We start from the raw sequence: 23,773 nt of genomic DNA, 5'->3' as shown, positions 1-23,773 counted from the left end.
TTCATTTGTTTATCAAAATATATATTTTTAATAAAACGAATCATTTTTAGATTCACTTTTGCAATCCTAGTCTAAAGGGTCTTCCATCCAATTTCATTGAGTCAGTTTGTAGCCACTAGTGTAAATTAACTCTAGTCGGCAACAGACAGAGGTTATTGTGTTATTTTAATTGTTTTTCTCCCCCGTGGCGGTTTATTTAGCTGGCCACAAAGTGTGAAAACCTTCCCCTGAAGAAGCACAACTTAGCATCTCGTTCCATCCAGCACACCGACATTAATTGTGTAAGCAATTATCATCTCTCCCTGCAAGCTCTTGTATCTCATCTGTCTAAGGCTCTAAGCAGAATGCACAGTGGGAGGATCTCGGAGGAGTGTTGAATAGGTATATTCATTGTGAGTGTCTCTTTCCATGTGAAAGCTGCTATTCCCCATGAACTCTCCATCTCTCTCACATAAAAGTTTCTGTCGCCATTTACTTTTACAAATAGATGCCTGCTTGCAATCAGGAGTTGATGGAGGAGGGGAGAGGGTATACATATTGTATTGTACTAGAATTTCGGCCGCCTTCGGCGGCCTCATCCTAGTGTTACACGCACAGCTGCTCCAAGCCATGTTGCCCACAAAAAGCACTGTTTCTTCATGTATTTTGAGTGTGTGTGTGTCATTAATTAACAGTATTTATTATTATTATTATTATTATTGGCTAAAAGTAAGCCTACTGAATTTGATTTGATGACTGAAGCAATAAGAGTTATGTTTAATAATAAGCACTAATTACTTAAACGTGACTATCTCTTTATAAAAGAGAGAGAGAGAACACTATGACTTACACCTTTCAACAAAGAAAACACTCAAATACATGACACTGCAATAGCGATTTGCATATAAAAGAGGACATTAATGTGTATTTGCAGACAGAAACATTCCCACTCTGTCTCTCATTTGGGGGGGGGGGGGGGGGGGGAATTTAATGAGACCTCTATTCACACCTTTCAACAAATAAAACAATGAAATAGCGATTTGCATATAAAAAAGGACATGGGCCGTTGACACAGTTGATGTATCACGTTGGAGCGAATTATTAGATTTTATTATTGGGAAATGTACCTTATGTCACAATAATCTGACTCTAATCTGTTCCTTTCAAATATTTAAGGGCAAAAATTACCTCATGACAATGTTGCTGCTATTGAATTGGCTTGTAAAACCTCTGTCAGGGACCTAAAATGTTACATTATACATTTCTGTTGCTTAGTGTACTTTGTGAAACTATCAGAGGAGACTATTAATGACCTTTAACGGGCTTCACCTGTGGACATTCATTAATCCAGCGTGTGGACAATTAAGTGAACAGACTTTTTCTTTTCAGCAACAGAGAAACTGGAGCTGATTTTCCTTTTAAACTGTCTAAAATAAAGGGACTAATGGCCTTTTCTGTAGCTTGCAAAAGCTTTTGCAATTTTGCAATTCTGTTGCATTCTGTTAAATTAAAGTGAAAGTAAACTCCTTCTGCATGGACCGTCTGGACTGGAGGCAGGAAAGCATGGTGACACGATGCTTTTTTTTTTCTTTTTCTTCTTCTTTGAGACGACATTGACACAGGATTATGGAATATATCCTTACATTGCAAAGGTAGGCTAATCAGCACCATCTGTATAGGTCTACTGTTGGCTGCCACTAAAGTAGGCTGGCTGCTACTTGCTAATTTTTAGTACAAGTTGCAGTCCTGCTCTGGTGGTCCAGAGCATCATGCATGCTGAGCAGTGCTGAGAATTTATGTCAGTGGCCGCTGGTTACTGATGCGGCGGCCAATTGACGGGCCCATGAAAATACACACACATTCACGGCTCAGATGAGCGGGCGCACATAAATACACAGACACACTTCACGAAACAGAGAGCCACTGCACGGCGCGGCCGATCCAAGGCTTTCAAGACGCAGAAGTATGGTCGCTTGATGGTATTTTTGAGGGAGTCATCGATCCAAACATGCACGTTCCTCGTAAATGTCTGTGCGTGCGCGGCGCGGTACATTTGGAGTTGCAATGTTGCATGCATGCAGTAGTACGGGATCCTAGCCAGTGGCGTCAGTTCAGAAAAAGCTAAGGTATGGCAACATGACTGGTGCGCGCGTGCAAGACACCAGTCATGTTGACATACCTTACCAACAGGCATGATACATTTATTTTAAGAAGAAGTAGCTCCAGTCATGTTGCCATACCTTACCAACAGGCATGATACATTTATTATTTATATTTAGAACTAACTTTTATCTTCCCCCCTGGACCCAGAGACATTAATGGATTTATATTTCGAACTAACTTTTATCTCCCCCCCTGGACCCCCTGGACCCAGGGTATGGTATATAGCTGCATACCCCTGCCATACCCAAGTGACGCCCCTGATCCTAGCGATTAGCGAATCGGCATAGAGGTGGGCGGTATTTTTCCGTACGTTCTACCTACCGTTGAGTTGAAGTTGAGTTGGAGTGGAGGCAGAGTAGGCGTGTATCTGCTTGGAAGTGGGATGCGGCTTTTGCTCAGTTGTATAATAAAGATTGTGTACACTGATCGATATATTATTATTAAACAACAACACCTTCTTATTCCCATATGAGATACAATAATCCATCACACAAAAATAAGACAGGAGAGTGATCAGAGTGAGAATGGTATGTTTACTATGGAGAGAGAGTATTCAAGACAGGTACAGTACAGAATAATCAATGGTTCGTGCTCTCTCTGACAAATTATGTTTTGACATGAGTATAAGTATGGTCATTTCATCAGTCAATGGATGACGTTTCAACAGTTAATAGGATATGTTTCTTGTCCACACATCACAAGACTAAGAGTCCACAGGGTTCCTGGGGGGAGAGGTGTCCTTGCTGGTGTCTAGATGACACCAAATGTTCCAGGTCGAGCCTTAGAATACCAAAACAATTCTCATTGTTTTCGGAACAGGCTCCATGGCAGTAGATAAGGTCTGATTTCTACCAGACGGAGACCTTGTGGGTACTGTAGTGTACATGACCTTATATGAGTATAACGGGACACAGTCACTGTGTCTTTAGGGTCAAGTGGTCAACAATATGTATTGATAAAAAGATGATATGAACCATAACAAAATACCTATCAATATCCACCGGCTGGTTAATATTGATCTTTTTATCAAATAGATCAACAAAAGAAAACAAAATAGGCACAGTGGGATGAAAATGGTTAGGGTTAGGGTTAGGGTTAAAACATTTCTTCAATAGCTTCAATAGCAAAAGGAACTGTAATTATCGTTAGGGTTAGAGTTGACATGAAAAGCATGACATTAATGACAAAATGTTATCATGTTTACGCATAAATGAAATAACCCCTTGTATTCCCCTGCAACCTGTTCAAAAGAAAACAAGGACAGAATAAAAATAAAAAGGGGTCCATAAGTCCATAAGTCCTCGATATGATGAGGGCTAGAGACAGAGCAAAGTCCAGGGATCGAGTTGAGGTCGGAGATGGGCCGGAGATGGGTTGTAGATAGGCGGAGACGGGTCGGAGATGGGTTGTAGATGGGCGGAGACGGGTCGGAGATGGGTTGTAGAAGGGCGGAGACGGGTCGAAGATGGGTTGTAGATTCTTTAGGTGGGTTTCAGACAGCTCCTATGGACAGAAGCTTGCGGCAGTTCACTAATATCGATACAATGGATTCTTCAGTCATAATTATAGCGGCTTAATTCTTCGACAGTGCGATTTCAGAATACTCACAGGCCCGGGAGGCTGCAATAGCCCCCCGCTGTGATGATGGCGAGTTCGCACTGCCCTCTGGCCTCTGGTGGTTCCTTGGCACCGCCTGGCGTCCATCGGGCCTAGAGGATGACAGTGCTTGGCGGCAGATCACTTGTATTTCAACAATTTACAATCATAATTTCTCCACCTAAATGTTTTTCTTCACAGTGCATTTCCGTTACCCACCGACAACCAGAGCATAGCTCTGGTCCTGCGGTTGATTGGCTCGTGCACTGGTGACCCATCGTCTGTTGGTGGTGCCCCTTTTCACTCTCCGCCCTCTGTATTTTTTCCTCCGCTGTGGTGTTGTCATGGTTAGCCCTTATAGGTGTTGAGTGGCTGTAAGCCGTTCTGATAGTCTGTTTGTGTTGGGCAGAAGGATTAATGCACACAACACAAACATACTCAAAACATACAAAGTTTTAAAATCAAAAGTTTCAAAATCAAAATTAAACGTTAAACAATGAAAATCAAAGCCTAATCCAAACAATCAAGCTCCCCCCTCTTGACACAAGGTGTGACAAAAATGATGTTGTTGATGTTTGGGGCTAAATGGTTAAAATAATAAAAATAAAAATACATTTTCAGACCACAGATTTATAATCTGTTCACAGTTCTTCAATTATTCAAAACTTTCAAAACAAATTAAAAATGACTTAAAATCATAAAATAGTTAAATCAGTGTCAAATGTTTCTTAATAGGCCTACCAGTAAGTCACCCAAAGAGGACCTGGGAACAGGAAGTTCCACAATCAGAATGTTGATGAAATCAGTAGAAAGGAAGACAAAACATCTAACACTTTCTCACACATACCCGCCATGGCCATGGCACCGTCACGCACACGCACTCACAGGCCGAGAGGGAGTAAAGTGTCCGGGCCTCTTCTGTAACATAGGCACCGTATAAACAGGGCCCCTTTGATATGAGAACACAGACAGAAGGTTTAAATAAAAATAAAAGATAATAATAATAACAAAATAAATAAAATATAATTAAATGGACACCAGCCCCTAGGGAAGCAAAAAACAAAATGAACGGCTCCACCGGACATGGTGCCCCTTTCTCAACAAGACAGGAGGACAGAGAAAAACGGACAAAATCAAATGTAAATAAAACATGAGGTCAAATCCGTCCAGTCCAATAAAAATAAATAAACCTGTCATAAACCTGGAAAAACAAAACAAAATGAAATGAACAGTTGACATGAATTTATATAGTTACTGTAAGACATGATGTAATATCATGTCAAGTGGTCACCTCATGGGCTGGGGTGACCTTAATCAGAACACAACTGAGTTGTTGACATGATGGTGAATCTTGTTGTTGACAGCTCTTGCCGTCACCCCATGAGGATAAAGATTGTTTACTGAAATATGGTTTACCAGTGAAATATCAGACACTTGTTGCAGTGTCAAGGCTGTCGGAATCACAATGTTAGAATACCAGGATGTGTTATTAAGGAACATAGAGTGGCAAACATCCCTTTTAGGAGAAACACATAGAAACAGATTCACACAATAAGACCCATTTTGAGAGAAACAGTATGTAACAAGTCACTTGAAGTTTATAACGATCCCCACAGTTTCTCCAAATAAAATAAAACATAGGCAGAGCTAGCGCAAGCAGCAAGCGTTAAGCAGCAAGCCTAAATGCGAGCCAGCGACTCACACATACCGTACAGTACTGCACGGCCGGACAAACACACATGCACCACTGCTCATGTTCATACTGGGTTTGATTTTTCCCTTTTCTTTCACAAGGTTATCACCAGGGGAGAAAAATAGGATTAAAACACACATACATACAGTACATGTATCCATGTAGACAATTTCTCATACATTTACACACATGGGTCAGTCAGTTTAGAGGTCATCATTCAGAAGGGGGCTTCTTAGTTCTCAACACCTCAGCTGGCCTGAGATGGAATTAAAAATAATAATAAGACTAAAACAAAGACATGTAAGCATAAAGCATGAAGATTTCCGTCAGAACGTTCTGTTCTGGAACATAAAGGAAATCTACCAATTAAAATAACCACGCTATTTCTTATGTGATTAAGTAGCTGGAAACAGCTATTATTAATAAAATAACCACGCGATTTGTTATGTGATTAAGTGGCTGGGTTATGCACTGGCCAAGAGATTCTCCCTTCAGAACAATTGCTTTTGTTCTGGGTACACTAAACGAAATCTTGTAAAGATTTCCTTCAGGACAGAAATAACTTTCGTCCTGGCAACACTAAACTGGAGTCTCGTGCTAAATAACACCAACTAATAATATGGACAAGCATGAATCTGTGACCAACAGTCTGCTATGTCCTCAGAACAGGAAACCGCAGTCCCTATTCTGTTACTCAAACGTGCAACGAAAAGCGATAAAACAATAGACTACAAAACATTAAACAATAAAAACGCAGCTGTGTTAAGAGCTAGCTAGACTCTTAAGACAGCAGGTATAAATCTTTAAGTACTGGACACCTCTGTGATTTACAGTCCAAAAAGGCATGAATAGCCTACAATGAAAACTGAGAAATAGATTTAGAAAGTTAAGGTGTACAAAACCAACTTCAAAGACTTAAGAAGAATAACGCGACCGATTTAATGTCTGTTTTTAACAGGGCCGCAGATAAAAAGTAATTTGTAAGGCAAACCGGAACGACGAAACAACGGAATTTGGAACACATTATTTAGGACACAGGGGCCTCATGGACAAGGTTAAGTCATGGATAAAAAATACGATTTATAACAACTTAAGCAAGTTTTTGTCTCATAACTATCGAAGGAAGGGTCACTTTTCCACTTGATTTGCCACTCACCTCGAAAAGATGGCTGCCGGTTTTGTTTGGTGTTCCCTTGCAGACCTGGTAATCTGTTAAATATCATAGATTCTACCAACCATCTGTGTATCTGTTGTGTGCAGGGTCTTTTATAACAGTCCTTGCTAACAGTCTTCTGCAATATCTTTGCTTTTTTATACACGGCTGCTTAGTAATCCACTGCTGTTTTCAGTAACTGAAAATGCATGGGAGCCATCTTGTTTACCTCCAGTTCTGTGATTGTTTTTATGTCTATTCTTGTGATCTAGCGCCCTTGTTTGGCTGCTGTTTTATTTATTTTGAATGAGAGGCCGCTCTTTTTATGACCACTGTGTAAATGTTTTGTTTTGTTAATTGATATTTGTTATAGTTGTATAGTGTTGAGTCTATTGCTTCTGATTATTGCATTGTAGCTTGTGTTGATATAATGATAAGCAGAACAGAGTTTATGAAATTATGTAACTCAAGGACCGATAGTATTAGTTTACAGAATCTTAGATGGTCACTTGCAAAGCATGGCCTGTTAAGACATGTAAGGGGTTGCAGAGGAGGCCAGAAAACCACACTGAGGATACCTGTGCTGGCCTGTGGACGTACAAAGCAGCCTAAGACTCCCCACCCTATTCAATCACGGTGCTTGGTTTATCCTGATCGAATCATGGAGGGGGTCAACAATAGTGCTGTTAAATCAGTAAAGGATGTGCTTCCTAACCTTTTATTGTGTAACATTAGAGTGCTCAAACATAAAGTTGATGAATTGCAGACTGTGGCTCTAGTTAACAAAGCTGCAATTGTAGCTGTGACTGAAACCTGGCTAAAGGAAACTGTTCCAGATTCAATAGTCAGTCTTCAGGGGTATAGTCTGCACAGAAATGACAGAGATACTCATGCTGGAGGTGTAGCCTTGTACATAAAGCACAACATTCAACATCAACGGCTACTGGACCTTGAGGATGATCACTTTGAATGTCTATGGATGTGGATGAGGCCAGCCCGGCTGCCACGTGGCATAAATTGTTTAGTGACTGCTGTTCTTTATAACCCTCCGAAATCTTCTAAGGAGGCTCGATCTGATGCCCAGGTTTTGGAGTATCTTAAGAACTGTCTAGGCACCATTCAAAATAGATACAGTCTGCCAGGCATTGTGATCCTAGGTGATACAAACACCTTGAAACTTGGCCCATTATGCTCCCAGTTTCATTTGAAACAAATTGTGTCTAAACCTACAAGAGGCCTCAATCAACTCGACTCTATTGTAACTAATATCCAAGGCCTGTACTCGGACCCAATTCATCTGCCCCCAGTCAAAGGTTCTGACCACCAGGCCATACTGCTGACGGCGGGACAATGGCCCCATGATCCAGTGGGCACAGTTTTCCGTAGGCGCTGCACTGTAGAAAGCAAAAGGTTGCTAGGCCTGCACTTGAACACCGCAGACTACAGTGCAGTCTATGTTGCTCCTCAGGCTCAAAAAAAGGTTGATAACTTTTACAGTGTTTTCAATCCTATCCTCAATACTGTACTGCCTATTAAAAGGAGTAAAATAACAACAGTGGATAAGCCATGGATAACACCACTAATAAAGCAACTCATAATTGACAGACAAAAAGCCTTTAAATCTGAAGACAAAACAGAGTTTAAGAGGCTACGGTCTAAAGTGACCTATTTGATCCAAAATGCAAAGAGGAGGTATTATGAGGATGAAGTCTCTCATCTCAGGAACAGCGACAGTGGCAACTGGTACAAGTCCATCAAAAAATTGATGGGAGCTGCAGAATCACAGGTTGAACACACAAAGACTGGGGAGGAATGTGAAACTCTGAGTCTCCACTTCTCCTCTGTGTGGGAGAATATTACACCTCGCCCCCTCCTGGTTGATGATGGTACCAACCTACCTAGTACACCTGTTACTTATAGCATTGGGCAGGTGAAGACACTTCTTCGTAGAGTTGATGGGAAAAAGGCAGCTGGAAAAGACGGCATCCCTGCCTGGATTCTTAAAACCTTTAATGAAGAGCTTGCCCCAGTGCTGACTCATCTGTTTAATGCTTGTCTCAAAGAAGGACATTTTCCTACCCAATGGAAAGACTCTTTAGTCTGTGCAGTTCCCAAGTGCAGTAAACCACGGTTCCCACAGGACTATCGCCAAATCTCTCTTTTGAGCTGTGTTGGTAAAGTGTTCGAGGGAATCCTGAAGAACCAACTCCTGCAGGAAACTGAAAATGCTATACTTGCTTCACAGCATGGGTTCATGAAGAACAGATCTACTGTGTCAGCTTTATTGCACATTCTGCAAAGCTGGCATGATGCTGTTGATGCAAAGCCAAAATATGATGTGCATGTCACATACATTGACTTCACTCGTGCTTTTGACACAATCAACCATGGTCATCTTCTTCATTCATTGAAAATGCTTGGTGCATCGAAAAACATCTGGCTAACAGTGCAAAGCTATTTAGAGGATAGGTGGCAAACAGTTAAGTGGGGAAATCATTTTTCTAAGCCGCAGGCAGTTTTAGCTGGCGTCCCTCAAGGTGGGGTACTATCCCCTCTCCTTTTTGTTCTTTGCATGAACTTTCTCGATCACCTGTTGCCAACTAGTGTTGAGCCAATAAAATATGCAGATGATCTGACTCTCACTGAACATCTCATGGGGTCCCTGCCAGGACAGATGCAAGCAGCTGTTGATGCAGTTACAGCCTGGGGTCAGACCTACTGCCTTGCAGCCAATGCTGGAAAAACAAAGGACATGGTTATTAGTCTCAGGGAGCCTCAAAACAGACCAATACCTCCTCCTATCGTTTTGAACAACCAGGCAGTAGAGAGGGTTGATACATTCAAGCTCCTTGGAATACAGCTCTCCTCTGACCTGAAATGGGATGCACAAGTTCAGTTTATGCTAAAGAAGGCTCAGCCAAGGGTTCACTATCTGAGCGTGGCCAGACGAGCACAGCTCCCCCCAGATGTGTTGACCCAGGTATACGTGACCTTCATCAGACCAGTGCTGGAATATGCATCACCTGTCTGGGCCGGCCTTCCAAAACACCTGACCCAGGAACTGGAGTGTCTGCAGAGAAGGTGTTGCCGCATTATTGGGATACCAACTAATTCCTTCCCTACTCTGGAGGCGAGGAGAGAGGAGGCCACTCTTAGAGAATTCAATCGACTACTGAGAGAAGGGACCAGTCTGATGATACAGAGCCTGTCTGCAAACACAAGCCGCTACAACCTGAGGAACGGGAGGACACTCACACAACCTGTGAGTCACACACAAAGGCACCAGATGTCATTCCTCCCAAGAGCATACAAGCTTTACCAGAAGTAATATAAATGTTTTTATTGTTGTATTTTCATATTTGATGATCTGTTTTTATTTTTTAATAGAGCGGTCCTCTTGTTTTATTTTTCTGAACTGTAAGAAACATCAAAATTCATACTGTTATGCTATGATGTTTTCTAATAAAACTTGAACTTGACTTGAACTTGAGTGTAATGAGAGACATACAGGTTTTCTTTAGTGGACAAAGGCCTGTAGTAGTAGTGAGAGCAGAGAGACTGATAAGAGATAGATTCAGGCTACTCAAGGCAATCTGTTCTGTAGCAAGTTGGATTATTTTGAAAATATTCTAGACAAAGTGTGTGAATTGGGGTTCCTTGTAAATTGATTTAGTGTCTTTATTATTGTGATAATCAATAATGTATAATAATCTAGTATAGTTCACCGGCTGTTATTTCCACTAAATTATTAGACTTTGAGACTACATTATATGAGCTTGTAGAGCTGCTATTTTCTTTCACATGGCGAGAGAGAGGGAGATAGAGAAAGACAGGAAGTAACAATATTGATTTATTTTAGGTTAATTGAGAGACAGAGAGCATATTAGAGAAAGAGAAGAGTATAAATGTTGAATTGTATAAATTCAACATTTATACAAGTTTTTGTCTCTGAGCAGTGTGTGAGTTGTATTAGGGTACCTGGGTGGTGAATCTTGTTGGCTCTGCTGTCGGCTTGCCCCTTTGCCAATTTGAGTGACATGTATGATAAAACAGTGAGCTCACGTGCCATGGTGGGGAGAAAAAAAATCCTGGGGGTTCCACCGACAGCAGGTCCAATCGTCCAATCGGTCCACTCCTTGAGAAAGTGGAGAAGGAGACATTTTAGTTCTGTCTTAACTTAAATTGTCAGATACATTTTAAACATTTGAATATTATTAGAGGCCTTCATGCCAATTATTTTACCAGAACAGAAATGGTCAAAATACGGTCTAAAAAATAACATATAGCTTCTCACTCTGCTTCGCGACGGCAAGCGAGGGGGTGAGAGGCGCAGAGTAAACGGAGCGAATTCGGTACCAAAACAGACAGATAACAAAATAATACTGGACAATTATTGATAAAAATAACATCAACCGTGACCACCGGCGGCTATGTCCAAATTCTTTAGAACCAGGCAAACCCTCTGATTCTGGTAAACAATGTGCAACAAAAAGCAACAAAAAGGTACCGAGAGAAAAAAATAGTTTCTGTGAAGTTTGAAAATCACAGAAATAACGACCGATAAAATGACCATCTACTGTTATCAGATAAGGGTTAATTTACGACGCGTGTCAAACCAGAACATAATTAGGAGATTTCCGGCTCCTCGACGGAGGGAGAACAATAATTCATCATTAATTCAAAATTCAAAGACACGACACATAATGTTACAGGGGCCAACCGTAAACTATAAAGGATTAATAAGTAATTACAAATGTTATAATTTAAAAGAATGTTATAATGAATGGTGTCTCCTGTCCTACTGTATTTCCCCTATGTTGGGCTGGCGGGGACAATAGCCTATGATAGGATGTGTCCGAGCAATTTATGTGTTAAAACAAGTGAAGGTAAAATAGACTGAGCGATACTAAAACATTATTTAGCCTTGTCCGACTCCCTGAAATATCAAAAATCAAAACAATAATTCAAACTGAGAAGCGACTCATCGCGCACAGATAACTGAAGAAAACAGTATACTTATCTTAAAATATTATTCCGGTCACCAGTGGTGCATAAAGATCCGTCCTCGGACCGTGGAGCATGCAATCAGAAAACCATGTGTCCAGCGGTCCAGTGGCGGATGTCCAAGCAGGGAATGTTATAAAATAAATTGTACTGTTGTCAAAATAATAACCTTGTCTGAAAACACAGTAAACTTCCAAACTCACAGCTGGTTCTTTTATACGTGTTGTAAAACCGACCCACCGGGGGAGAGAAAGTGCACCCACGGTCACTTGTCCATCCATCGGTCGGCCAAGATTACATCTGTATGCGGCGACGTAGGACCATTTTGATCGATATATTATTATTAAACAACAACACCTTCTTATTCCCATATGAGATACAATAATCCATCACACAAAAATAAGACAGGAGAGTGATCAGAGTGAGAATGGTATGTTTACTATGGAGAGAGAGTATTCAAGACAGGTACAGTACAGAATAATCAATGGTTCGTGCTCTCTCTGACAAATTATGTTTTGACATGAGTATAAGTATGGTCATTTCATCAGTCAATGGATGACGTTTCAACAGTTAATAGGATATGTTTCTTGTCCACACATCACAAGACTAAGAGTCCACAGGGTTCCTGGGGGGAGAGGTGTCCTTGCTGGTGTCTAGATGACACCAAATGTTCCAGGTCGAGCCTTAGAATACCAAAACAATTCTCATTGTTTTCGGAACAGGCTCCATGGCAGTAGATAAGGTCTGATTTCTACCAGACGGAGACCTTGTGGGTACTGTAGTGTACATGACCTTATATGAGTATAACGGGACACAGTCACTGTGTCTTTAGGGTCAAGTGGTCAACAATATGTATTGATAAAAAGATGATATGAACCATAACAAAATACCTATCATACACTTCTGCTTTGGCAATGTAAACGTATGTTTTCTCATGCCAATAAAGCCCTTTGAATTGTATACATACTGTATATACATATATATTTTGAGAGTGTGGTTGTGTGTGTCCTTGCTATATCAAACATATAAGTCAGTCAGTCAGTCAGTCAGTCAGTCAGTCAGTCAGTCAGTCAGTCAGTCAGTCAGTCAGTCAGTCAGTCAGTCAGTCAGTCAGTCAGTCAGTCAGTCAGTCAGTCAGTCAGTCAGTCAGTCAGTCAGTCAGTCAGTCAGTCAGTCAGTCAGTCAGTCAGTCAGTCAGTCAGTCAGTCTGTCTGTCTGTCTGTCTGTCTGTCTGTCTGTCTGTCTGTCTGTCTGTCTGTCTGTCTGTCTGTCTGTCTGTCTGTCTGTCTGTCTGTCTGTCTGTAAGCACCAGTTAAAGTTACTTTCCATCCCTCATATACTGTGTGCACAGTGCACACCCTATAACCCACACACTGCACATCATTTCAGAGCTCATATCTTTGAACGGGTAAGGGCTAGTTCAACATAATGGAACAAGTCCCTCTACTCCACTCCTCTCTTGAACATGTGGTCATTGATCATTCTTACATTCTCATATACATGCATACAGTACAGCATCCATTTCCATCTGGAATGCGGTAGTCCATTGTGCTGAATAGCAGAATGCCCATCATTCAGCATAATTTCCACAATAACTCCAGTGCCTTTTCCATTATTCTCCGACCTATAAGACTCGCAGTGGTCACCTGATACATGCATAACACAATACCTAACCCCCGTGGATGTAAGACAACAGTCTTTTAGCTTGTTGCCGCTACAGGCCGGTGGGAATAGCCAGAAATCTTAAAATAGGGTGCTGATTCGTTAATGGATTGAACTTCATGATTGTCGGCACCGAGGTCTGCACACACGTGTCAGTGTCAGCCGAGACATGGCCCATCTTCACATGCAGCCCACCCGCCCAACACGTTTTGTCACGCGTCAGCTGTACGCATGGACGGACACACACACACACACACACACACACACACACACACACACACACACACACACACACACACACACACACACACACACACACACACACACACACACACACACACACACACACACACACACACACACACACACACACACACACACACACACACACACACACACACACACACACACACACACCCTCTACTATATACAGTCCAAATCTATAATCAATCATTCTATGACATAAAAATTCACTCACTGATGAGGAGACATTTGACAGCTTTTCTAATTATAAAATCTAAGAATACAGTATGAACAGCCTTTAAATTGCGTTCACGAATTGGGTGAAGGATGTGCTATCCTTTATACATCTAGAAAAGCTCAGGTACAGTATAACAAATACAAGTCTCGCCAAAAATATATAAAGGCCTGGTCCCCTTTTATTGAATTCACCCTTTCTCTATCTTTTCCTACAACTACTGGAACTGATACTGTGTAGTAACTCTAAGTAAATAAGTTATTATTATTTCTGTTCCTGTTCACTGTGGTTTCTGAAAGGGATACACTCTTGAGCTCTAGGTTTCATCACATTATACAGATACCGTATACTGGGATCGATACCCTTTTATTTTTGTGTTTTGTGAGGGAACCGGGGAGGGTGGGGTATATGTGGGTTATGTCTTGTAAAATAAAATATTTTGTGTGCAACTGTAAATGCATCCGTACATGTCACTTGCCATATAGGCATATCCCTAACTTGGCAGCACCAGGATGAATTGAGATGTTTCCAGCGTATGTGCTTGGACACAGGCTGATAGCTAGTGCTGAAACATCAACCCCTGCAGGCTAAGACGGAGTACAGCCCAGTTTATACTTAATTGTACAACCTCGAACTCACAGAGATGATCTGATTTACACAAAAGGGAGGAGGGAATTAGCAGAAGGGGAAAGAGACTGGGGGATTGAACAGTGGTGGTGGTGGTGGGGGGTTAGAAAAGGGAATGTGTCCTGTGCGAGGATGAATGAAGGGGTTGTGGTGGCACGTTGAACGAGGGGTAATCCTCATCTCTAATGAAGATGACTGATTATAGTCTGGGGTTAATCCAGTGAAAGCTGCTGACACGCACAAACAAATGCAGTCATACATGCATGACATACACAGATACTTAAGCGTGTGTGTGTGCTTGTATAACTACTACACACTTAAACACACATAAAGCGTGCACACACACACACACCACACACGGATAGACGTCACACCCGTGGATGTATGACTGACAGGTACTGACAAGCTTATGATAAGCAGATATCTGAAGTGTTCCCATTAACCACTAAAGCCCTATTTAAAAAAAATAACCAGTCAACAAGTTCACAATGCATTGCAATGCAACACGATGCGAGCTTGTAGATGTGCAATTCTCAATATTTTTGTGTAAATGTCTTGACTATAATGAATCCAAAATACGGATGCCAGTTTGAAATTGGTTAAAGAGGTGGTGCCATGATTCCCCCCCCCCCTATAAAAAAAATGATTATCAGGTATTATGATTATACTAGGAGGAAGTTGTTTTCCAAAAAAGTATACAGAAAGAGTTAAAATTGGGTTTTTATGTGGCCACACCCCCAGTTCATTAAGTATGCATGGATGGCATGGTGGGTGGTGACCCAGCTGATATAGCCACACCACACAGTGTTGGGTGAATGGTAAATAGGGGAGGAGTTGATACTGTGACACACTTAGTATCTGTGTTTTTTAACTGACACTTTTCACCTGTGTTCTATTAGTCTGTCATTCAATGTTATATGAGATACTTAAATGGTTTCCTGTGGAAATAAGCTTAGTCTTTTCATGGATCTCCTTTTAGTAGACCTTGTACCAGTGAACTGTACCGTCATGAAACTGTACCTTTTCCTATGCAAACTTCTAATAAAGTCTTCAATCAATCAAAACCACAAGGTGGCAGCCTCCAAGAGAAAACAAACAAATACTAAGAGAATACATCATTTCTCAAAAAGAACACACCAGGGGGTCTAATGAAGTACTTTCCAACCTCCTAGACACATGAAAAACAGAAAAAGTACAAAACTATGGCACCACCTCTTTAAGGGGAAGTGGGCTGAGGTCAACGTCAAACCATTATTTTATTCTCGACCATCGCTTAGTTTGTTGTTCTTATAAACCAGGACGAAAAACATAGCAAAACCATAATCATTTCAGTCTCATCCCTACCTCTGGCAAAATGACAGGGCGGACAAAAGCTCATGGCTTTGATGCAGGGCACATAGGGAAAGATGGAGAGAGAGAGAGACAGATGGAGAGAGAGAAAGAAAGAGAGAGACAGACAGGCAGAAGAGCTGCAGTCCCAGAAAGATGATAGAACAATGCCAAGAGCAAAGTAAGTAGAGCACTCAATTAAGGGCAGGGTGCCCTATATGGCACTGCTACATACAGCAGCACTTTGGTCTCTCTCTCTGCAACTTTTCTTTGTTCTTTGTCCTCCACTGCCTTCCTCTGGTCCCTCCGTTCTATCTATGGGCTGCAGCCTACCTGAGACGCACCTAACCACTGCGGCAGGTGATACAGCCAGCCCCCTGGGTGCTCGTTCTGCTGTTGAATTATTAAACAGTAAGCAGTGCACACACACACACACACACACACACACACACACACACACACACACACACACACACACACACACACACACACACACACACACACACACACACACACACACACACACACACACACACACACACACACACACACACACACAGGGGGAAGGGAGGGAAATAAGACACCAAGGATAGCCTCTGACACACACACACCTCCCAGCACGGGCCGTCCGTGGTGTACCTACCGTACACTTAATGGGTACATTTTTATACCCTCAGAGTTAAATGTACACTCAACTTGAGTTTTACTGCGCATGCACTGCAAGTGTAATGCGATTCTATAGGGAAGAAAATGATGTGTCAGTGAGTGTTTGAGCCGGGCAGCGAGCCTGAGGGCAAGCCAGCGGTCTGCCTGCCAACCAGACAGACAGCCAGCCAGGCAGGGACTGAGCTGCAACGCGGCCCTATCACATCAGCCATTCCACTCCCCAAGCTGACACTAGAATGGCTCGTGGCTAAAGCCAATAGGGGGAGACAGCCGTGCACGAATCATTGACAGACTTCCTGCCTACTTGACCAGGGCCGTGCTTACCATACAGGCAAAATAGGCAGCCGCCTGGGGCCCCCTCACAGCCTGGGGGCCTCATGAGATTATTATTATTATTTTATTTTTTAACCAACATGGCCATCAGGGGGCCCCAGTTGAGCTCTCAACTGTGAGACAGAGAACAGTTGAAGTGAGGGTGAGGGTTAACATTAGCTCATTAGAATCTGAAAAGAGCGTGGCTCTCAAAGGTGTGACCAGAGAACAATGGTCCTGATTACCCAAGCGGTTCTTTTGTGTCTGTTCTGTGATGTCACGTACATTACTTTAACTTTAACTCATTCCCCGCCTCCCCCGATAGTCCCGAGAAATTTTAAATGTCGTTCCCCGCCAGGCCCGATAGTCCCGAGAATTTGCTTTTATATAATGTAATGTTTAATTACACTTTTCTCCAGCCCGTGACAAAATTTGAGCCTTCTGTCTCACACATATCACACATCAAAGTAAGTGTGTTTGAAAAAAAGACTGTAATAATGTATAAATTGCAATACAAATGTATAAATCTCCCCAACCACAGTTAATTGGCAAAAGACGCATTTGAGCTCAAAAGGCTGGCTGCCGGGAAAAAAAAGAGAAGAAAAAAAAGTGTGAGCAGCTGTGTGTGTGTGTGTGTGTGTGTGTGTGTGTGTGTGTGTGTGTGTGTGTGTGTGTGTGTGTGTGTGTGTGTGTGTGTGTGCTTCCCTCCACTGTATCTCTGTTTCAGTGGTCCCTGTTGGACCCCCTGATGGTGTTCAGTCCCATAAAAAACAGTGCTATAGTGAGATCTGCCTCTGCCTCTCTCTCTCTCTCTCTCAAGACACAAAACACACAATTATCGCCAATTTGCCATATAAATGCTTCTAAAACGTACCTGATAATGATGATGGTTGATTTGAATCCACACCCATATATCCAGGCTATAATATTAGTTTTATAATGGTATTTAGTCCACAAACTTTGTCCACAAACAAGCCATGATCGCCTTTGCAAAGGTGGGGGTCCCTGGTCGCCTTTCTAACAACCAATAAGGGGTCCGCGGGTCCAACGCTTCGCCGACCTCCGCAGAGCAGTGCAGAGTTACATAACATTGTAAAATCAATCAATAAGCCGATCATTTGTTACATAAAGTTCATATGATCCAGTTGCAGGGACAAGTGGTCCCTGTCGATGGGGTCTCACAAAGGGGTCCCTGGTCTCCAGCCAACACTTAGGGAACCAGGTGGGGGACTGGGGGTCCCTGGCCCACGCTCCACCAAAACAAGCGATCAACTACAGCCAACAAGCGATCGATCAACAGCCTCGCCTCGTTAGCAAAATGCGTCTGCCCTGCTCTTGCAGGGCAGTGCAGAGGATTTTTTTGGGGCAGGGGGAGACATTTTTCTAACATGTCCCAGAATGTGAAAATAGCAGATCTACAAGCTCTACAAGCTCTCAATGTGTCACAGAGCGATGTGTTGAGCTTGTAGAGCTTGTAGATCTGCTATTTTCACATTCTAGCACATGTTAGAAAAAAGACTCATGCCCCCTTTGATGTCTATTTGTGTGTGTGCACCTGTACAGACCCAAAAACAGCTGAGACCAAAGCAGACATACAGAGACAGAGAGAACGCGCCCCCAAGTGGGGGCTCACACAAATACTCACACAAATACTGCAAAACAGTATGTGAAATTGCTGAGTTTTATGGTCAGACATAGCCAATAAAAATATTTTTCTCTGCATTTTTCTAAACAGAAAATTCTAAAAAAAAATCCTATTACATAATTACATTAGTACACTTATCTGATAATGCCTGAAGCCATAAAGACAAATATCAAGTGAGTTATTCGCTTGAAAATAGATTTTTCACAAAAAGGTCAATAACTCCAGTTTTTTCAATTATAGCTGGATTTTGGTCAAAAATGGCTATTTTGAGATGGCTGCAACTATAGAAAAAAAAGCTTTTTATTTTATTTTTTTATTTTTTGGTGAGACTAGAGGTGGTCTTGTTTCATTTCAGGTACTGTATGACACAAAATACAGAATACAGAATTTAGGAAAAATGTCAATATAAAAAAAATATATAATTTTTTTCATTAAACAAAATGGCAGGGGAGCCAAACAGTCAATGTTAAAATGGCGGCCAATGTGTTAAGAAGGATCGATGCAGGGAATGGATACATTATTTCTAAAGTGTGTGTATATATTTATATTTAAAAAAAGTTTTGAGGGCCCCCATATTTATATATACATATAATATATGTGTATCAATTCCATTTCATTTTGGGGGCCCCAGATAGTTTGAAGTGGGGCCCGGGATGAGATCAATATAAAAGAAGGGTAAAAAGGGCCTTAACATGAAATGTGATGTTTAACTTGAAATACTTTCACAGGGTTTACTGGGGCTTCTTAAAGATGGCACGCATAGTTTGTATACTGTTTATTTATATTTAACATTTTGAGGGGCCCAAATATATCCATTTGGGGCCTCTCAATCTCTCAAACAGAAACACCCAGGGGGCTCCATGCGTTATCGTCAAATATAAATAAACAGTAAAAAGGCCCTTAACATAGTCATGTAATGTATGTGTTTAACTTCGAATGGATATGTATAGCCTTAACCCACTGACTGTCCTGTGAGACAAACTTTGTCTTTGAAAACCACTGCAAAACATGCACTTAAAAGTTATTCTTATTCTTATTATAATTACGTTTTTTTAAAACACTATAAGTAATAACACTGATTCAATTCATAGGTTTAATAGTGTATGAAACTTGAGCTGAAGTGTGTTATTTAACATGAAGCAACCATCCTTAGATGACATTTCTGCCACAGACATGCAGCTAATTACCACCTGAAAGAAGTTGGCCTGTCGCTGCAACAATGGGCTCTGATTATCTGAAAAGAGCTTTAATGTCACAAGTTACTTTAGTCTCCTTAAAAATATAAACAAGATTTATACTGTATATATTTATATTTAACGTTTTGAGGGCCCCCAAATTCATTTGGTGCCCCACCAGCTCTCAAACTCAAGCTCTCAATACCCTCATATATAAATAGTAAAAGGGCCCTTAACAAAAGGCTGTTAACATGGTCATGTAATGTAATGTTTAACTCAGTATTCTTATTCTTATTACTTTACCTGTCCTGTGTAAGTTGCTTCTGGTGAGAGAAGTTGAAGCTCATTCTTTATCTTCTATATGTTGAACATTGTGGCCATCCATAGCTGAGTGGTTAGTGAGCCTGCCAAGGGAACCAGATCCCTGGTTGTCACAGGTACGATTCCAGGCCAGGTTAGCAATGTGTTGCAGTGTCCCTGAGTAAAACACTCAACCCCTGTTTTCTCCCTCCTCCTCTTATTATTTTCTCTGGAATTCTTTTGAAAAAGTGCTAGAGTTTATAGGCTATTAAACTTGTGTTATTAAAAAATATATATATATATATATATTCAAATAATTAAAAGCTAAAATATAGGAAACAAAACATAAGGGAGTATTTATTCGTGACCCCTAGAAATTGGTCCGCGACCCGCATATGGCTCCCGACCCAGGGGCCTCAAACTGGGGTTTGCCTGGGGCCTCCAAATCGCTAAGCACGGCCCTGTACTTGACTGACTTGAAAGGAGGAACGCCGCTGCTCGCAATCATCTCGTTGCATTTCCCACTCAGAACAAAAAAAAAACAGGGGGGGGGGGGGGGGGGGGAGAGAGAGAGAGAGACTGAAAGAGAGAAGGGGGAGGGGGGTTAGCAGCTTGATAACTTGCACATTATTATGGCTCAAGGAGTCAGACCAGGAAGCTATTTTCAATCACCCAGCGTGAGCGCTAGTTAACACACAGTGTCCTTATTTAATGGGTTGCTGTTTGCGGGCCAGCTGCTGTTAGATATCATCTCCAACTCTTTCCCTATTTCTTTTCCCCTCTCCTCATTTTACAAGCCACACAGTAAAATTCAAAGTGTTCATTTAATGCTCAGAATGTACAAATAGATCCAAATGGACCAGCAAGTGTCCATTTGGTTCTATGTGTACACTCTTGATGTTAAATGAACACTGTAGCTCTACGAGCTACATAAAAACTCATCTTCACTACCCGTTTAGAAAGGTGAGCCCACTGCCTGTTGTTGCCACAACAGTGTGGTCAACTCATTCTCTCAACCTCTTCCTCTCTGTAACAGGGAAAAAGTGTTGTCTTTGATCTTTGGGCAGCAGTGGCTCAGGGGTAGAGTTGCCATCTTAGAATACGGAGAGTTCCCGAAAGAAGGGTTCCCAGTTCAATCCCAGCCAGGCACCCCCAGAGTTGATCAAGACTCTGAGCCCCTAGTTGCTCCTGATGTGCAGGTTGGTGCCATGCATGATTTCCCCTGCCATCGGTGTAAGAATGAATGGGTGAATGTAATGCACAATCTCTGTAAAGCGCCTTGGATAAAGGCGCCTTATAAATGCACCATTTACCATTTTATCTACAAAGCAGCATGCAGATATCACAAGAAGGGCCATATGGCACCACATCCACCTGTACTGCCGTACTCTCTTTCTCCTCTTTAACACATTTCTTCCCCATTCTCTCCTCTCATCCCCACTCTTCCATGTTGTTGTACCTCGTTCTCTCCATCTGTTGCAACCCCCCCCCCCCCAACACACACTACATGCACACAAATCACATTCTGACTTAACTATGCCAGACCCACCACATATTTCTTCCTCACACTTATCCCGCTCTCCATCTCTCTCTCTCCTTTTTTGCTGATGAGGAGGGAAAGGGGAGGTCGGTATAAATGGGTTCAAAGGCCTGAAAGGAACCCTGGTTAATGTGTTGCTATGGCACCGACAGGAAAAATGAGAGATTAATATTGATTCCAGAGAGAGACAGAGAGAGAGAGAGAGAGAGAGAGAGAGAGAGAGAGAGAGAGAGAGAGAGAGTGTGTGTGTGTGTGAGAGAGAGAGAGAGAGAGAGAGAGCTGTGTGTGTGTGTGTGTGTGTGTGAGTGTGTGTGTGTGAGAGAGAGAGTTGAACTAGCTATGCCACCTGACCACCACTACAACAGCAAGGTAGGCCAACACGTATGACGAAGGGGCAAAAGGAGAGAGAGACTTGAGAGAGAGTTTGTGCGTGTGTCTGTGTGTCACCCTGCTCCAAGACATGTGCGCTGGGCTGGAAAAACGGCCGTCTCATCAATTATCATAACTTGAATGAACTGTTCTGAAAGTCTTTGCCAGGAAGTTTTGCCCGCCTCGCCCACCACATCACATCCATTCCCACACGTTTCAACCCACCGTCTATACACCAAAAGGTCGTTTCTTGTGATAGCAAATGTATTGTTGAGAGATTCAATTCTCAATAGGAAAATACAGTCGTTTGATGTGAAAGCAGATTAGAGTAGCTGGACTGGTGCAGAATTACAAAGACTCTAACTGTGCGTAATTGTCCTGGAAATGCTAACCTGGTGAGATGCTAACCTGCCGACGCTGGTGAATGTTAACCTGGTGAATAGGAACATAGAACCTTTGGAACATAAGGGGAGGACCCTATTGTCCTGACCCACAGACAAAATAACTCAGAAGTCACCGTTTGTTTAGTTTAGTGTATACAATCACAAATGTACAATTATTATGCTTGGTTCTTTCGGTAAGAGTAGACAATAGCTGGCAAAAAAAATCATAAAACATTAGTCTACTTACGTTCCGAGGACTTCTTTGAAGTCAAATATCTTCTTGATGTCGTCGACCTGCTTTTTCCACGTCCCTTTCACGGCGTCTCCGTTCTCCCGGGCCATGGCGCAAGGAACCGGCGGCGGCGGGGCGAACCGAGCCGAGCCAAACAGGGGGGAGGGAGGAGGACAACCAACGCGTTTCTCTCTCTTCTCTTCCCCGCGAGAAACCTAACGCTATTATTGATGCTGCTGCTGAGCACTGTCTTTTCCCACACGCTTCACAGATTCTCACTTCCTGCTCAACCTACCACAGGAGAGGCACTGACACGCACACACAGCACAAGACACTTGTACACAACGACAAACCCTCAGTCCCTGAGAGATCCCGAAACGGATCTGTTCTCTTCTTCTCTCCCTCTTTCTCTCTCTCCGCAGGACAGACAACGTGTTTTATGTGTTTTCTATCCTCTCCTCGCCGTTTCCACCGTCCAGTAAGAAACGCTGCCACTGACTGACTGTCCTTCGCCAGCGTGCTTCTCTAATTATTCCATCCCCGATCCAACCATGCTTTATTGTAGCGCCGGTTGTTATGACGATGAGAGACGAGTAGAGAGGATGCGCTCATTCGTTGCCGTCCACACACACGAGCGTGCGCACGCGCCCCCTGTGTGTGTGTGTGTGTGTGTGTGTGTGTGTGTGAGTGTGTGTGCGCGCGCGCGTGCCTGTCCATGAGAAACTGACTGATGATAAATATTAGGCTATAATTCGCAATGCAGCAAAACGCCGGGAGCCAACAATGTCTCCTCGGACAAAATTGCTCGTATCGATTTATTTAAAATGTTATATAGGCTACTATTATCGATGCATCTTTGTCTGATTCTGAGTCTCAGTCATGCGCAAAGCAGGGGCGTCAATTGGGTATGGCAGGGGTATGCACTATGCAGCTCAGCAGCTGCCATAGCCTGGGGGGGGGGGGGGGGGGATAAAAGTTAGTTCTAAATATAAATCCACGAATGTCTCTTTGTCTATCAGTGCTGGTTATTATGTTGTTAAATTTACAGTAAAATAACTACAAATGCAACATTTAACAAAATGGTCACTTTAACAAGGTATTATGATTATATTCTCCACACTTGTATTCTCCCCATCTTGACAAAATGGTATATTCCCAGGTTCCGCAGGTCAGCTGCACAGGTGCAATGCATTATTGTTAATTGTGGCACGTTTACTAACGTGCCAAGTTTAGCTGCACTTGAACAACCGTTCCAGGCTGCCATATCCAGCCCAAGAAACCGTAGAAACGGGGGAAAAAGTAAAATGTACTTCTTAAAATAAATGTAGCCTACACCAGTCATGTTGACATACCTTAGCTTTTTCTGAACTGACGCCACTGGCGCAAAGCCCATATGCTATTGCTACTTAATTGGTCTTGGTGATTTCGGTAGCCTGCCATTAGACTTCATTGCAATATCAATCAAGT

General features: G+C 42.3%; 1 protein-coding gene across 1 annotated transcript in view; it reads right to left on the bottom strand.

Moving 5' to 3' along the window:
• Nucleotides 1–22,662, bottom strand: part of camk1da (calcium/calmodulin-dependent protein kinase 1Da) — a 109,615-nt gene extending 86,953 nt beyond the window's left edge. Inside the window, exon 1 of the mRNA XM_080754011.1 lies at nt 22,322–22,662. Within this exon, the coding sequence (XP_080610137.1) occupies nt 22,322–22,416 (95 nt within the window). The 5' untranslated portion in view covers nt 22,417–22,662. The remainder of the gene's footprint in view (nt 1–22,321) is intronic.
• Nucleotides 22,663–23,773: the final 1,111 nt, after the last annotated feature.

This window comes from Nannobrachium achirus (genome assembly GCF_963921795.1).
Source record: "Nannobrachium achirus genome assembly, chromosome: 23".
In the NCBI taxonomy this organism is placed as follows: domain Eukaryota; kingdom Metazoa; phylum Chordata; class Actinopteri; order Myctophiformes; family Myctophidae; genus Nannobrachium; species Nannobrachium achirus.
Note: the sequence above shows the minus strand (reverse complement) of the source record. Positions and strands in the feature narration are given on the sequence as shown.